Source organism: Sarcophilus harrisii, chromosome 1, assembly GCF_902635505.1.
Source record: "Sarcophilus harrisii chromosome 1, mSarHar1.11, whole genome shotgun sequence".
NCBI lineage: Eukaryota > Metazoa > Chordata > Mammalia > Dasyuromorphia > Dasyuridae > Sarcophilus > Sarcophilus harrisii.
The window spans coordinates 84,554,861-84,572,125 of NC_045426.1; the positions used below are offsets into that span (position 1 = coordinate 84,554,861).

At 49.4% G+C, this 17,265-nt stretch overlaps 1 protein-coding gene across 2 annotated transcripts in view; it reads right to left on the reverse strand.

Moving 5' to 3' along the window:
- The window catches only part of BSN (bassoon presynaptic cytomatrix protein), a 117,074-nt gene that overhangs the window by 4,636 nt on the left and 95,173 nt on the right, over window positions 1–17,265 (reverse strand). Inside the window, exons 5-11 of one of the 2 annotated variants that reach the window (XM_031959166.1) lie at window positions 8,538–10,728; window positions 7,433–8,268; window positions 6,128–6,236; window positions 5,385–5,525; window positions 4,733–4,787; window positions 3,904–4,000; window positions 336–1,160 (exon numbers count right to left, since the gene is read on the reverse strand). In XM_031959166.1, coding sequence (XP_031815026.1) covers window positions 4,747–4,787; window positions 5,385–5,525; window positions 6,128–6,236; window positions 7,433–8,268; window positions 8,538–10,728 — 3,318 coding nt within the window. In that variant the 3' untranslated portion in view covers window positions 336–1,160; window positions 3,904–4,000; window positions 4,733–4,746. Of the gene's footprint in view, window positions 1–335; window positions 1,161–3,903; window positions 4,001–4,732; window positions 4,788–5,384; window positions 5,526–6,127; window positions 6,237–7,432; window positions 8,269–8,537; window positions 10,729–17,265 lie in introns of those variants that run through there. The other variant, XM_031959159.1, reaches the window with a different exon arrangement.

Here is a 17,265-nt window from a genome sequence, read left to right on the forward strand (position 1 = left end):
ATATGCATGTGTATGCAAGAGTGTGTGGTGAAATACTTAACAACCAGTTCTTGGGATAGGGGATGGGGAAAGGGCCTTTACTTTCTATGCTGAGGAGGCTTTACTTGGTGAATTGACTCTTGTCCCACCACAGTAGCTCTCTGGGAGACATGGGCAGGTGCAAACCAGAATGGCAGCACGGGCATCCAACCTAGGACTGCAATTTGCCTCTGTGCTCTGGTCTGTGGTTGGTCTATCGCTAGTCTGTGCTTCTTCTGTTACTCTTTCTCCATCACATTTCCCTTGAGGTGTTCAGCCTGAAAATGTTACTAAAATAACATGCAACAACAAATTCATCATGTGAAACACGACTGCTCTTTTATTTTACACTCGGCTAATTCTGCGGCTCATCAGGCATTTCCGGCGTGCCAGGAGGACCTGCCAATTGTGGGTGCCAGACATTCCTGTGGCGGGGTGGAGGAAGCACTGGATGGGGAGTGAGGGCAAGGGGCTCAAATCCCAGCTCTGACTGCCTGGGCTGTGGGCATGCCCTTCACTGTGCCCGAATTTCCCCGACTGTAAAATGCCGGACAAGCTGACCGCTAAGATTCCTTCCAGTTCTAACTCCTATGAGCTCCAGTATGGGAACTTCCCTGAGGCCTTTCCTTGCTCTGGGTCTCCTCTCAGACTCAGGGCTGTGTGGGGCTCTCTGGCCAGAGATGCCTCTTTATCTGGTTTAAAGTGAGGATCATGTGGAAACAGACACCTCTCTTCCAGGACCATTCTCAGGAGAACCCCCTTCCTATCCAGTGTCTGCTGGCATTCGTCCTGTGGGCTGAATCATCCCAGAAACAGATTGGAAAGGTATCTCCCTCCAGCTGAGTGATGAAGGCCTTTGGGTACCACTTCCCCTTGACCCCAAGAAAATAGGGTGCTCATGTCCCAACAAGGCCCCTTCCGAGGACAGAGACGCCCTAGTAGGTGGGGTCAGGCAAAGGGGAGAAAGCCAGAGGGCAGGGCCCCAGGTTGCAGGGGCAGCCTTGGGGGATGCCACCCTTCCTGCTGGGCCGTGCCAAGGCTGCCTTGTGTTTCAAGGGTGAATTGTCCATGCCCACTGCCAGATGTCAGGCTCCAAGGGCAACTCTCTTCTCTGTGGACTCAGGCGTACACCCTCATGGACTCTGTACCAGAGAAACGCCCAGAGCTGATCATGTTGGGGAGGGAATGGGAGGCCCTGCCACAAATGCTGGGGATCCCCACCTCCCAGGGTCCTACAAATCCTCACTGAGAGAGAAAGGTAATGCAGGCAAGTTCAGCTAAGCACAAAGGAACTGATAATGAAGAAAGGAAGGAAGGAAGAGGAAGAGGGGAAAAGAGAGAGCGCACAGAGAAGCAAAGGGAGGAGGAAGAGGGAACAGAAAAGACATTAAGGAACAAGCTTTCATTTATAAGTTGGAGAAAGGTCATACTGCCCAGGCAAGGTGCTGGTGGCTAGCATCAAGAACAAAAGGATATTGGTCTCAGTTTCCCCAACTGCCAAATGAAGAGTCTGAGCTAGATGACCCTCCAAGAATCCATCCAGCCTGCTATCTCTGACTTGCATTGTCTACTCCAGGGGCTGTCGGTCATTCGGGGGTCAGGCACTATGGGTAGGTAAAGTGCAGCATGATGCACTCCTGCTCACTGCCCAACGAGGGCTCAGAATCGGCACTTGTGCAGAGGTCCCTCCTGGGTGGTGGGGAGCTGGCTTCTGGGCATGCAAAACAGAGAGGCTGGCCCTGAAGAAGGACCATCAGGTATTCAAGCTCTCTTAAGAGGGGGCCTTCATTGGCAGTCCACCTTTACATTAGAAGATGTCAAGTTGGACACGTCCTGCCTGACAAACCTAGAATACACATACAACAGGCAGATGGCCCAGCTGCAAAGGCAAAGACTGGCAGAAAGGGGTCATTCCTCATCAAGCCCTCACAGCCACCATGTTCCTTCTGTTCCAGGTGTCAGGTAGGACAATTAAACCACATTCAATGGTGTGCTAAATGACTCAGAGGGGCAGGGGGGAAGTCAGGGTGAATGGTCCAGCTCCTCACTCTAAGGAACTATCAGAAAGTGATGGCCTTGGGTCAGAAGCCTAGGATCCTGGTTCTGGCACTGATTAGTCATATGTCCAGTATCAAGAGAAAAGCACCTGGGTATGAGACACAACCATTCTTTTCCAGTTTCCTTCTCTTGTGAAATGAGGGAGTGGGCAAGATGACCCCTGAGATCCCTTCTAGTTTTGCCATTCTATGATTCTAAAAAATGGGGTGTGTGAGGGAACAAATCAATTAACTAGCACCAGTTAGCTCCCATCCCTTCCCTTAACCCTACAGACTGGGCAGAATAAGGAATACTCTATTTTCCTCTGCACTACTTTACCTCATCTATGGATTCAGGGTAATTGACTTTTATATTTTCCTTCAATTTCTTTTTCTTCTCTTACTGCTAACGTTTACATTTCTAGTACGATAGTGAATAATAGTGGTGACAATGGACATTCTTGTTTCACACCTGATCTTATTGGGAAGGCTTGTAGCTTCTCCCCATTGCATATAATGCTTGCTGATGATTTTAGAGGATGTTTATTATTTTAAGGAAAACTCCATAAATTCCATTTATTCCCAGTGCTCTCTAGTGTTTTTTAATAGGAATGGATACTGTATTTTGTCAAAAGATTTTTCTGTATCTATTGAGATGATCATATGATTTCTGTTAGGTCTGTTATTGATATGGTCAATTGTGCTGATACTACTTATACAATTTTCATCCCAACATCTGCCTTTTTATGATCCAAGGTCTCACAGTTCAGGATTATTATAATTCCCTAAGGATACTTCTTCAGGTATAGGGCTGGGAAAAGGAGAAGATGAAGAGAGATAGCAGGCCACAAGAACAATGGGAAGAGAGAGGTGTAAGAAGGAGCATAAAATCCTTCATTCAAAATAGAAGGGCCAGTAGATCAGGAACATCCCTCTTAGTTTTAGAGGGAAATGATACTAGTTAGCCCTGAGACATGGGGGTTTTAGCTTCAGGAGCTATTTCCCCATACATCACTGCTTCTATCACAATCCTTCCTGCTTAATATGTTATGGTTGGTGAGAAATTCTCCAGGGAGAGCCATTTTTCCCTTGAGCTCTGGGTATATGTTTTCCAGCCCCTTATGACAGATCAAACAGCAAGCCTGAGCTATGAGCTTCCAGAAATAAGCAGAAATGTGAAGGCTTCTCTATATTATATGGCAACTCATTCCCCAAATCTCAGTCATTTCTTCAGTTATTATTTATTCTATTGAATTCAAAGCACACTTATTAAGCACCTACTCTGTGCAAGACACTGGTTGCTCATGAAAGCCCATTTTACCCATCCCTGTTAGGCAGTGCCAGCTCGGTGGCTCCACCTCAAATCTCTTTTGTCCTTGTCAGGTCATATTGGACCAAGATGGATGGCTTTCTGTGCTCTGTGCTTGTCTGGCCTTCTTGGGGGTAGGATCTATGCCATTGCCTACCTTTTTATCTCAAGTGCTGAACTCAGGGTCTTGCTCCTAGAAGGTGCTTAATATATGTTTATTAATGAAGCAATTCTGTGACTGCAGAGACTCGTGGGAATGAGAACATGCTCAGGGAGAAAAACAGCTCCAAATTAAAAAAAAAAAACTAAACTAAAACTCAGCTCCAATCCATGGACCTTATTCAATGGAAAAATGAAAAAGACTTGAATGTTACTCAGCTGCTAAGTACATGTGACTTCAGGCAAGTCACTGAGTCTCTCCAAGCCTCATTTGTAAAAGGAAAGCGTTGGACTAGATAATATCTAAGATCCCTTCCTACTCAAAATAAATCTAGGCCGCTGTGATTCCTTGTACCCCGAGACCTCAGGTAGTGTACTTACTGTTATACGCAGAGTCCTAGGCTGTGGTGAAATCCATTAGTTTCTTCATAGGTTTTTCCACAGGAATGACTTTATCTCCATTCATCTTCCAAAATATCTTTGGGAGAGTTAAAGAGTAGGGGATCAGGAAGAACCCAGAGTCAGAGGAGGAAGCAGGTCAGAAATAACCCAGTGGGAAGGAAGGGAGCATAGCCAGGCCAAGGAGAGATAAAAGAAGAGAGACAGGGAGGTCAGAGACAAAGAAAGGGAAGAGAAAAGGCAATTAGAATCATTGTAGTTTCTAGGTACCATGTTGACTATAGACCTTGAGGAAAGGGGATGGATGACTGCCTATTCAACAGCCTTGGGTTTTCACAATGGAGACCTCTCTTTTTTGTTTGGATCCTTTTTTCTTGGGGACAGAGCTGGGAGCTTAGAAAATCTGGGTTATTGGGGATGGCTGCGAGCCCAATAGGATGTTGAATAGTGACTATATTTCTTGAATATAGACATTAGCCTCTTCCACAGACGCTTCTGATAGTCTGATGTGTAAGAGATGTCTATGTGGGGCCAGTGCAGGGCCCTGGAAGGCTTCCCCTAGCTTCTTCCCCTCTCCTCTGGGCAGGAGAATGGAGTCCATTTTCTGCTGGTCAGACAGGCTTGTCCTACCAGACGGGATGAGACGCGGAGCAGAAAAGGGCTGTGCTGGACTAGAAACTCAAGTCTCCCCAGATTACTGAGGCCCAACTTGGGCCAAAACCTAGCAGGGAGAGGAGGGTAGGAGATCCTCAAATCGGGCTCTTTCTCTTTAGGGAACAATTCCAGTCACCCTCCAGTGGTATCTACTCACCCCACAGCACAGGATCACCAGAATGAAGAAAATTTCTTTCCAAAAGCAGACACAGCTGTGAAATACAAAGAAAAGAGGAGCTTTGGGGAGGTGAACCTGACTCTCTGGGGGTACCAAGCAGTCATGGAAAGCTGCTTCTCTCAGAAGGGATGAGGCTCCTTGACCTTCCCTTCTATGTAACTCAACCATCCCTGCACTTCCAGCTCTTGCCCAGGCTCTCTCTCTACTCCCTCTTTCTCAGCTTGGGTTCACATACACACACACGCTCTGTCCAAGATGGGGGCTACAGCTGGAAGGGGAGTACGTTCCACTTTCTTAGCTAGTGAGCCCTCACGTCCTGCTTTTTACTGTTGGGGCTAGAGCCAGACCATCTAAATGTGGGATAGTGGGGGGGGGAGGCAGAGGGGAGAGGCAGATTTGAGCTAGCCTTTTTGGGCCCTGACATTCTGAATCTGGTGGGCCATGGTGCAGTTGGAGAATCCCAGACCCACTGCCAGAGATCCAGTGGATTTTGGTAATGACAGAAAAAGCACCCCTAAGTCTCAGGACCAACTAAGAAACCGCAATAAAATGAAGGATGAGACTTGGGTCTTCTAAGTCCTGGAAGTTGGAGTTAGACTATTAAGTATGTCTTTGAGAGTCCAGGCTATACCTTCCGTCAGTTTGCCTGCTTGTTCTGCTGCACCTCCAGGGAGGATTTTGGAGAACACACTTTCTCCATCAGCCCCGGGCTGGCCTGTGGGAGCTCCTGATGCTAGTGGGACTCCTCCAGGCTTTGCTCCCACTTTTGCACCTAGGAAAGAAATCCAAAACCTTGGTTGATGACAAACCACCCACTGGCCTCCGCTGGAGGGCCACAACATCAGTAGCATGCCTGGATACCTTGCACAGGCCATGCGTCTTAGCTTTCCCTTTTCCCTCCTTGAGATGGGGAGGCTCCTCGGATATTAGGGACAACCCTTACAAAGGGCTCTGTGTTTCCAAATCTGACCAGATGGGGAGATGAGGACATGGAATATGATGACAGGAGAATAGTAGGTGAACAGGAGGTGGGGGGGGGGGAAAGAAAAGGATGGAGGAGGAAGAGGGGAAAGAAGATAAGGGAGAGAACAATGAAAAAAAAACTCAAAATGTGAGGAGAAAATGGGGAGGTGAGGAGAGGAGGAAAGAGATCAGGGAGGAGCACACTCCTGAATCCCACCCAGGTAAAGCTTCCAGACAGTACTTTAGGATTCCTGCCCTGTGCTACTTTCTGTAGTGGCAGCCTGGTCTGTTTATGGTCCCTTCCAACCCTGGACTCGAGATGGACACCTGAGGACAGGAGGGTTTGTGCTCTGGCCACATAGAGAGAAGTGGGTCAGGTTCTGGTCAGAGATGGCGTCGCCCAAGTCTCACCTGCAGCAGTAGCCCCTTGTGGCTGGGCCCTTCCCGGCTGCTGCTGCTGCTGCTGCGGCTGCTGCACTTTGGCTGGGGGTTTGGAGCTGTCCAGCTGCTCGGCTTTCAGCTACAAGATCAATGGGCCCCTTGGTTAGGATACATCCTTTCCCTCTCTCCCTTTCCTCCCATCCCCTGATCATTTAGGCCTAGACTCCGCCCAGAGCTCAGGAGCAGGCCTTCACCCCAGGATGGTCAGTGAAGAGAAAAGAGGCAAGGCCGGGCCCCACCCTCTGAATTCTAGTGCAATGGTTCTTTCAGGGAAAGATGGAGGCTAAGAGGGAACTACACAAGCATTAGTAGGACAAGGTGGGACAATTAATTCCTAGGGTAGAGAGTAGGAAAGGCTACTAGGGCAGGGCCCAGGATGGCTGAGGTTGGCCTGGACTCCTGAGAAATGCCCAAGAAGTAGCTTGGTAAGCCCATTCCCTCCAGGCTAGGGAAGTTAAAGAAGCCCTGGGTCTATCTTTATGGTAGATTCTGCTGAGGAAATCTGTCAGAACCACCCAGACTGGGTCATAAGTCCAATGGGACCTTAGTTCTCAACAGGGAGGTTCAAATGGAGCCTTTTTAAAATGTGGGGTTCTCTTTGGGGCCTCACTTTCCCCATTTATGAACTCATGGGGGTAGGACTACCTAGCTTTTAGAGGCTCTCCAGCTCTAAATCTTATAAAGATGATGTAATAATGTCTCTGGGCCTGTTTCTTGCACTGTGAACGGCAAGAACAGAACTGTGATCTCTTGTTTCTTCCAGCTCTAGTCTATGTGTGTCTATGCTTTGGGCTATAAAGTTCCCTCCCTCATAGGAGAGAGCTTAAGCCAAGGGTCAGAGGTCCACTGATCCCAAAGGCACTTGAACGTGGTTCACAGCATATGGCTTCCACAGCAAGCAGAAGTTGTTTTGTGTCCAGTTCACACTGGGCCTCCTCCAATTCACCCTCCCTTGCCTACCAGCAAGATGGCGTTCTCTCATCCAGACAGCTTGTCTTTGTGGCCCCATATTAAGAAGCAGTCTTCCTCAAGGCTTCTGAAGTTGCCCCCCCCCCCCCCCGGGGAAGGGGGCTTCCCCAGGCGCTATTAGGTTAATTCCTGGGATGCTGAACTGTCTCTCCCATCCAACTTCCCCTAGACCCTGAGGACACCTACCACCAGCCTCAACTCCCCAGTGGCTGTTAAGACCTACCCCCGCTGCCGGTTGGCTGTACCTGGCAGCCAGCTTGAAGGGAGGGGAGAGGTGGAGGACCCACCCACCCAAATTATACTCACTGGGCCTGCAGGCTGGGCACCTGCCGATGCGGGATGACCCGGCCCTGACTTGCCGGCCTGCTGACTGGCCTGAGGCTGTTGGCCCCGGGAGGAAGGCTGTCCCGGGATCCCCTGCTGCTGCTGCTGATGCCGGGCTTGGGACGGCGTCTGCTGCATCTGAGATGGAGCTGGTTGCGGCCCGTGGCCCGTGGGCTGCTGCTGTGGTGGGGCCTGGCGGGACTGCTGTTGCCGGGAGGACTGTGGGGGCAGCTGCTGCTGGGAAGGCCCTGCCTGAGGCTGCCTGGCCTGCTGAGGCTGCGGGTGGGCCAGAGGCTCGGCCTTGGACGGCTGGGCCAAGGGGCCGGACTGCATGGGCCGCTGAGCCTTTTTGGGCTCTGAGGGATGGTGGTAGGCCACTGACTGGCGGGATGGCTGTGAGTATTCCGACTGAGAGCTGGGGTAGGACGGCTGCCCCCTGAGGTCGGCCTGCTGAGCCTTTTTCTGGGAAGAAGGCTGGGAGTGCGGTCTGCCCTCATGGCGGCCCGAGTCTCGGGGGTGTGGCTTCGAGCCCCTCCGAGAAGGCTCCTCACCCTGGTGGCGCGAGGAGGAAGGCCCCACCGAGTGCCGGCCGTAGTCGCCGTGGTGCCGATGCTCTTTGGAAGAATGGCGGCCCTGCGGTCCTTCGTCGTGCGGCCACAGGTCCTCCTCGGGGGGCTCGTCATAGTCATGGTAAGTGTGTTTGACAGGGGGCCTTTTCTGGGAAGAGGAGGAGTGGCCCCCGTGATGTCTGAGCCTCTCTGAACGGGATTCTCGGGGTTTATCAAACCAGTCTGTCTCCTCCTGACCCAAGTGATAAGCTTCAGAAACCAAAAACAGATCACAGTCAATCTCTCTCTCGAGCACCGGGAACGGAGGCCAGGCTGAAGCCATGCAATGAAATGAAAGAATGCAAGCAGCTCACCACATGCAGAAAAGAAAAGCCAGCACCCGCCCGCCCCAGCCTTGGACCCCCCCTGCAGAGACCCCGGAGGACACGGGACACACACGGCCACAACGCCGGCCACGCCGACAGGGGGACGAGAGCTCTGCGCATGCGCTGTCAGAAATCACCAAGGGGAGCCGTTACCTTCGCTGTCGGAAACCACACAGTGGGAATCGTCCAGGTTGTAGCCCTCCTCATGCTTGTACGAGTGCGTCCGCGGCACATCCTTGATGTGTTCCTGGACGTCGGGCAGGGAGTGGCTGGAGCAGAATGGGGAGCAGCCGTCGCCGGCGCCGGGAGGGAGCGGCCCCCCCGAGGAGCGGCCCCCTCCCACAGACCTTCCCAGGGGACTGATGGGGCTCTCCTCCTCAGAGGCCTGGCTGCGCATGGGGGGCCGCCCGCGGCTCTGGGACATGCTCAGGGACGACGGCTTGGAGCTGCCCTTGGGGAGCCTCTCCATGCCATCCCGCTCACGCTCGTAGGCCTTGGCCCGGGTGCTCATGTCGTGCCCGGCCTTGTCGCTGCCGTAGCCGGCCCTGGACCTGCCACCGTAGGCTCGGTCCTCGTCCTCCATCAGGTCCCTGCTGGACACCCCGTAGTATTTTTGCTGCTCGTACACATTCTTCTTAAGGCCGTAGGTGATCTCGTCTTGAAACTTCTTCCCTCGGGAGGACATGCTGCTGCTGACGGAGGGTGCGGGCGGGTAGGAGGCCAGGTCGGACTCCACGTCTTTGGCCTCTTCTATTGGGGAGAACTTGGAGATCTTCTGTTCCATGCCCTGCTTGCGGTGCTTGCTGCGCTTGGATGAGATGACGGCCGGGGCCAGGCTCTTGGAGGAGTGCTTGGGCCCTCCCAGGCCAGAGCCGTGCTTCTCGGGCCGAGACGAGTGCCGATAGTCACTGTCCCCGTAGTAGTAGGAGGAGCCCCCAGCGCTGCCCGAAATCCTCCCCTCACTCTCCGAGCTCCGGTGATAGCTGCTCTTCCCTCGGTGGTCAGTTCCATGGTGATCATATACATCCTCCTCAGACTCTTCCTCCCCCTTGGAATAGCAGCAGGGAACCCCGGGGCCCTCGGGCTCCCCCAGGTCACTCTTGTCCTTCAGGTGGCGCCCGTTCACGCCCGGGGGCCGTGGCTCTGGCTTCGGGCCCTCCCCGGCCGAGGGTGCGCTGTCTTTGGTCAGCTCACTGATGTCGTCGATCATCACGTAGTTCCGAGGAATGTTCTGCTCCAAGTTGGTGTACAGAGATTCGGAAGAGTAAGGGGGCCCTGGGCTCTGGCTCACGCCGCTTCGGTCACTGGGCCGGGGGGGCTCTGGAGCCTTGTACTGGTCATAGCTGCTGGTCACTGCCGGCGCGCTGTACGTGGGCTCCGAAGGGGCCGAAGACATTGCCGTTGGGGGGGCGGTGATCACTTCATAGTTTGTAGGGACCTTCTGTTCCAAGTCAGCGAGTGAAGTCTGCCTTGGCTTCTGATGGGCGGCATGACTGTCGGCTGGCTCTGGGAAGAGGGCGTTTTGAGGGGCGGGATGGGGAATTTGGCCCGGGTAAGTGGTCTGGGGTTGGTAGTGGGGAGCAGGATGGAAGTTCTGCTGGCCCTGGAGACCATGTTCAGGGGGGTAGCCTGCACTTGGAGGGAAAGCAGGTGCTGGGTATGTGCTCTGAGCCGGGTAGGCAGGTACCTGGGTGGGCTGGAAGGCATTGGGAGGAGGGCCGGCACTGCCCACAGGGTACTGGGGAGGTTGGAAGCGGCTGTGCTGGAAGGCTGGGGGGGCGGGGGGAGGACCCTGTCCCGGCGGGTACTGGTAAGGAGGATAGGAGGAGGCCGAGGTGTACTGAGCGGCTGAAAAGTCAGGATACTGATTGGTTGGAGCTGTGCTGGGTCTCACGTGGACGGCCCCGCTCTCGTAGCCGGTGAGTCGCAAGTTGTTGAGTTCGCTATCCGACATGTAGTCACGGTTTTCCCCAAGGCACCGGAGATAGGGGTAGTCTCGGCCAACGCGGTCCTTCATCAGGGACCCCTTCCTCTGAGTGATCCCCAACTCCAGGTACTTCAGCTTAGCATCGATCTCCTTCTCCTCCTCATCCAGCTCGGCCTGCTTCTTCCTCAGCTTGGTGGACTCGTGCTCTACCAGCTTGAGGTCGCGGTCCAGTTCCTTGAGCAGGCTGGCTTTGGTCACCTGGACAGGGGGCCCTGCCAGGCCCTTCTGCAGGAGGCTGGCCATGTACATCTGGGAATGCGCTTGGCTTGGGAGGGGCATGTGGGCCTCCTCCGGAGGGGGGCTGGGCAGCGTCCGCTTCACCTTTCGAATGAGGGTGTTGGCCTGAAATGCTGACATCTAAGGAGGAAAGGAAAGAGGTCCGTCCAGAGGTGAGAACTGAGAGGGTTTATGTGCCAGAGATAGAAACACTAGAAGGATCTTGGTCATTATCATGTTGATCATTAATAAACCCTCAGCCCTAAAAAAGGCTTTCCTCATCCATCAGAGGAAAGAAGGGGTCTGGGGGGGAATATTGTTCTGAATGAGGGAAGACCAGCCTCTATTCCTGGCTTAGTCTCTGACTTAAAGCAAGTCTTGTCCCATTTCTGGGGCCCAGGTTTCCCATCTATAAATTGAAGTTGAACTAAAGATCTTTCCAGCTTCCATCCCTTAAGACTAAAAAACATCATTCTCGTGTCATACCTATGAGGTGCAAGTTTTATCACTCCCACTTTACGGATGGACAAGCTAAGATTTAGGGAAGGGTACTCGTTTGGGGTCATTTAACTGATAAGTGGCAGTAATATCATGTAGAATTTGTTCTCCCTTTACGACCATTAAACTGCATTGCCTCCACAAGTCTAAACGGCTGAGCTGGGCTGGTCACTAAGTGCCAGGGAACTCTCCTTTCTGAGCCAGTCATAAAGAGGATGGTCGCGAGCCAAAGGGAGGAGGCCTAGGCCAGAAAAGAAGTGAATGAGAGGCAGGGCTCTGCGTGCTCCCGGGAGAATTTCCGTCTGTAGTGGCTCCTGGGGAGGGGGCGACTTGAGGATGAGATCTCAGACAAGGGAACTTTGGGCCCATCCCATCTCTGCCCGCACAGGGCAAGCGCTGTCAGGAGAGCTCTGGGCCGAGTCGCCCAGTCAGCTGCTGTGTGAGGAGCTGTACCTGCAGGACCTCACAGCTCCTTACTGCAACAACGAGGGGCAGAGAATCGGGGCCATTCGGAGCGCCATAATCGGCACGTGATGTCTACATGGGGCTGGTGGGAAACCTAAGTCAAGACGTCTCTGCTGGTCCAGAAGGCCGTCTCCCTCCCCTCTTCCAGAGCTTGGTCCCCTAGGGACCACTATCCTTAAATCAAGCTTCCATGGTGGCCCTGATCACTGGGGTGAGATTCTCTCCCAGATTGGTGTTCAGGTGACCCAGATTATAATGAAAAGCCAATGAGTATCTCCTTGGCAGGGAAACAGACACAAGAGGGAAGGAAGAGGGCAAACTGAGTGAGGGAGATGGGAGGGTGCTGCCAGACACGTGGCCCTAAGCTCTGTTCCCCCCGTTGCCTTGGTGATAGGGGGTTGGGGGGGTAAGAGAAGGAAGGGGCTACATGCCGAATGCCAGGTCTTTTTTTGCACCAGCTGGTAATGCCATCTATTCCTCCCACCCACTCCCCGAGTCACTGCAGAGCTAGGTACCACCCTCCCCCAACCCCAAGCACAGTCCCAAGGGTGATCACCCCAATTTACCATCCCCTACTGATGGCTCTGGTCCCAGAGAGGGTCCTTTTCCCAATCTGTGAAATCAAATGTCAACTCCCCTTGGGCTGTGGTCAGGCTAAGCAAGGCAGAGTATGGGGGCCCTAGATAGGCTGTCACTGTCTCAAAAGGAGGTATGAGTGGGAAGAAGATGGAGGAGACATCTGCTGAAGATTTTTCACCGTATGGAACTGGGGGAAAAATGCACCATGATTACAGAGATAAAATGTGTACCATTTTCAAAGTGAGAAGGCAAAAAGTAGGATTTGCTGCTTTCAGTCGCTGGCAGAGACCCTTGGCCAGATTTCTCTTGGACTTCCCTGCTTGGAAATGCTGTTTGAGCTCCTAGCCTCTTTGAGGGAGGCCAACTGGGACGCTCTGGGGAGCGCCCTGGCACAGGCCAGGGTCTTGTTCTGGGTCCCCTTGTACTGGGATGTTCCTTTGGGGCAAAGAGTCTCTACCTTTAGCTGTTTTTCCACCCACTCTGTCCTTCTTTCCTGCCATTTCAGAGGAAAAGCTAAATATCTCTTTTGTTTTCCAAGTCTGTATGCCTTTGAGGGAATGTCAGAACTCGGCACTGACATTATGGCAGCAGCCAGGAAAAAGACTGAAAGAAATAAAGTACAATAGAAAGAAGTTCAGGAACTTAGTCTTTTAAGTCAGGGGTGGGGGATTAATAAGGTTAATGAGTAAAAGTGAATAAAAGAGCAAATGAGTAAAAGAGGATGAACTATCTAGGCTAAGGGCAAGAGTTCCCACAAATGAGCTTCCAGAGCTTCCTAGCTCTGGAAAATGGAAACAGAAATGCTCCAATGACAAAGAAAAGAAACTGCCGCCAAGATAAGGATGTAGATGCACAGAGAACTCCCTATTTAATCCCCAATTTAAAACATGTTTAGGAAGAGTAGGGGAATGAAGGATGACTCTAAAAACACAACATAGTCCAATAAGAATACTGTCACTAATAGGATACTAAAGCTCAAGATGAGTTGAGGCTAGTAAGGAATATTAAGTATGAGAAAAAGAAAAAGGAATTTCTTCCTTCTTCCTTCCCTTTTCTCTCTTCCTTCCTTCCCTTTCTCCCTCCCTCTCTCCTTCCTTTCCTCCCTTCTTCCGTCCTTCCCTTCCTCCTTCCTTCCCTCTCTTTCTTTTCTCTTTATTTATTTCTTTCTTCCTTTCTTCCAGAACAGAACAGAATAAAAGAAGGAGATAGGGCCACTATGGATGGAAGGATGATAATAGATGATGGTGAAAAGGCTGAGAAATCCTACTATTTCCATTTTATCTCCCAAGGGGAATGATCTTTGGATTGGCAAGGATAAAAGAAAAATGGTTAATAGGAAATTGAAACCCAAGAGAAATGAGGAGGCAGTAATAAGGTACCTAGGTAATGCCGGTAAATTTAAATCAATAGGCCTAAGGTACTGAAAGAAATGGCAGATGTGATTGCTGAGCTGAGGCCAGTGGGCTTTGGAAGATCATGGAGAATGAAACAAGCACCACAGAATTGGAGAAGAGAAGGGAAGAAAGGGAATAAGTATTTACATAGCACCTACTATGTGCCAAGCATGGTGCTAAGGCTTTTTTAACAAATATTATCTCATTTGATTTAGAGAAGGGGAAAATATCCCAATTTTGGAAAAAGGGAAAAGGGTGGCATCTGCAAATGAGCTTGACTTCAAGCCCTGGCTAAGATTTAAAACCTATTTTTACAGGGAATATATTAACAAAAGCAGAATGGTGTAAGGCAGGGTGCTTAATCTGTTTTGTGCCACAGACCCCTTCAGCAGTCTGGAGAGCCTATGGACCTCTTCTCAGAATTGTGATTTTAAATAATTCAAGGAAATGCTCGGTTCCATATAGAAATGAGTGAAAATAAGAATATGTTTTCTTTCTCCATCCAAGTTCATGGATGCCCCAAGATATGTCAAAGGGTCTGTGGACCCCAGATTAAAAACTCTTGGCGTAGTGGCTACAGTGCAAGGCTGGAACTAAAAAGACCTGGCTTTGTACTATATCTCTGATGCTTACTGGCTGTGTGTCCTGGACAAATTGCTAGTCCTCTCTGTGCCTCACACAACTCGTGATTTCTCTATGAAGTCAGAGAAGAGTGTGATCTGGGTCAGCAGAAAGTTTTTCCCACACTAAGAATTGTCCATGCTTATAAAATCAGAAGTGTAAGGCAATCAGAATTGAGTGAGTTGCCTAGGCTCACACAGTAAGTGTTAAATGACTGAGGCCAAATTTGAACTCAGGGTCCTGATTCCAGGGCCACTGCTCTATCCACTATGTCATTTAGCTGCCCCTGGAACCTCTTTTGAAGGGCTTGGTCCTATTTCCTTATGTGTCTTTGGGCACCTTGCTCCTCCTAGCATTCTATCTCTCATTGATCTGTTTTTTTTTTCCATAAAAATCTGCTTAGGTCTTTCTAGTTCCTTGATTTTTTTTCCCTTGAGGCAACTGGGGGTAAATGACTTGTCCAGAGTCACACTAGTAAGTGTAAAGTTTCTGAGGCTGCATTTGAAGTCAGATCCTCCTGACTGGGCTGGCTGTGCTCTATCCACTGCACCATCTAGCTGCCTCTAGGTCTTCCCAGTTCTAAACAACAACAGAGACAAGGACCAAAACACTTTCCTTTGGCTCTGCCAAATCAAGCAGAGGATCATCCTTTATTTTCTCTTCTGGTGAAACTTCAAGAAATAATCACTAACACCTCCTCTCTCTACTTCCTCAGCACCTGCTCAGCCTCCTGGGATATGGCATCCTTATTCCTCTCTGAAGGCTTCTCTCCAAGGCAACAAAAGACTCCTGAACTTCCAAGTCTATAGTGCTTTAAGGTTTGCAAAGCACTTTACAAATTATGTTTACAAAATAATAGTTTACAAAGTATGTCGATGTTGTGGAATTAGAATGGAATAAGGACATGGCTTCTTCCTCCCTTCATCATTAAGGTCTGTGATGATGAAATATTAGAGGCACTGGGCCTGTAGTCAGCACTAGACAAGTTCAAATCGCACCTAAAATACTTATTAGCTGTATGATCCTGAGCAAGTCACTTCACCTCTCTGTAAAACAGGAACAATACCCGGTGTTGTTGGGGGGAGAGAATATTTGTAAAGTGCTTTGCAAACCTTAAAGCTCTATATAAATGCTAGCTATTAATATATTGCCCAGACTCTTCATATACCATTAAGATGTTAGTTCATTTTGTTTTTTTCCTCATCTTTTTTTTTTTAATTTTTCTGGTTATACATGTATATGAACTTTTAAAAACACATTTCCTTATGAATCATGTTGTTTTTCCTCTTCTTTCTTTTTTAATCTTTGTTATAAGAGATGACTTACTACATAAGACAGGAGAAAAAGAAATACTGAGAAATGAAAATGATATCAAAATAAGAAACATAAATGAAAAGGAGATAAAATTAAAAGAAAAACACCACCAATCCAATGGATTTTTTTTTCGTTCATTTTGATCTTTTGTAGCATTTGAAGCCATATCTCAATCTCTTCTTGCTACAGTCTCCTCTCTGGGCTTCTTCAACACTGTTTTCCTCTTGATTCTCCTACTTGGCTGACCCCTCCTTTTGTGGCTTGGTTCTTTCTCTCCCCTTGGTGTGCCTATCTTTGGCAGGCCTCTCTACCATCTCCCTTGATGAATTAATCAACACCCACAGCTTTGATTATCACCTCTATGCAGATGACTTCCAAATCTTTATTTACAGGTCAGCCTTCTCCTTTGCACACCAGCTCAACTCATTTTAAATTTAAAATTGTATTGGGATCTTTGGGTTTTACACCATCTATGTTTCCTTCCCTCTCCTGTCATCCTGAGGACCCATCTCTTGAGAGAAGGTATGAAGAAAAGAAGAAAAGTTAAAGTCTTATATGCAATATATTCCATGTCGGTGGTCCCTCATTTCCGCAAAGGAGTGAAGGTGAGCGAGATGGCTTTTCCTATCTCTTCTTTAAAGAGTTAATTAGTCAAAATTAGTCATCATGATTCTGTTGTCATTTTCAGCTGCCTGCTGGACATCTCTACCTACTGCTGTGCCAACAGTTCAAAGTCGACATGCCCCAAACAGGGATTGTCATCTTTACCTGGCATTCCTCCAAACTTCCCTCTTTGTATTGATGACAAAATTAATTAATTTTCTACTTCCTCAGGCTTAAAACCTTGGAGTTCCTTTGACTCTCCCCTTTTCTATATCTTTCTAAAACCAAACAGCTGCTAAGTCCTGTGAATTCTGCCTTTGCAATCTCTCTTGCATTTGTCTACTTTTCTCCCTTTGCACCATCACCCTAGTCCACGTTCTCTTAATCCAGACTATTGCCTCTTAATTCAGATTATTATAAGAATCTCTTAACTGGTTTTCCTGCCTTGAATCTCTTTTCTCTCCATTCCAACTTTCATTTGATCTGGTCAGGTTATTCCTCCAAGAAAAGTCCACAGTGGTTTTTGATTATATATGTGGCAAGAAATTAAGTTCTCAGCATTTTCAGCCCTCTGCTAGGTACTCTAGCTTACCTTTTCATTTCCTTCACGTACTCAGTATTCTAGACAAGCTGTCTCTTGACATCCTTCTATGCATTTGCGGTCATTCAACCTCCATGCTTGGAAAATGCTTCTTCATTTCTGCCAAGATCTTTCTCTTCCTCGGAGGTCTAGCCTAGATATCACCTCTTCCAGGAAGCTCTTCCCAATCCTTCAATCACACCAATCCCATTCTCTTTAAACTGTCTTCAGGCCTGCTGCTCTCTTATTTGCTCAGCCCATATAACATTCTATCTAATATCACACACACAAACACACATCTTAGTCTCCCCCTTTTTTCTGCCTCTATCTTGAGGATGAGAACTATTGTTTTTTAAATCTTTGTACCCTCATGTCAATCATAGGGTCATGCAGATGGTGGCCACTCCAGGAAATATTCATGGAACTGAATTAGGAGATGCAAGATGGAAGTGGTATTTGATCTTGGTTATCAAGGATGACCAACTAGAATTTCAATTGACTGCGTAAAGAGGCAAGAGAACATGAGAGTTCATTTTAAGAAACAATGACTAAGCTAGATCAGCAGCAGAGGTACCTTACCCAAGGTGTCCTGAAACAAGGGCTAGATTGGGTATCAGAGGACAA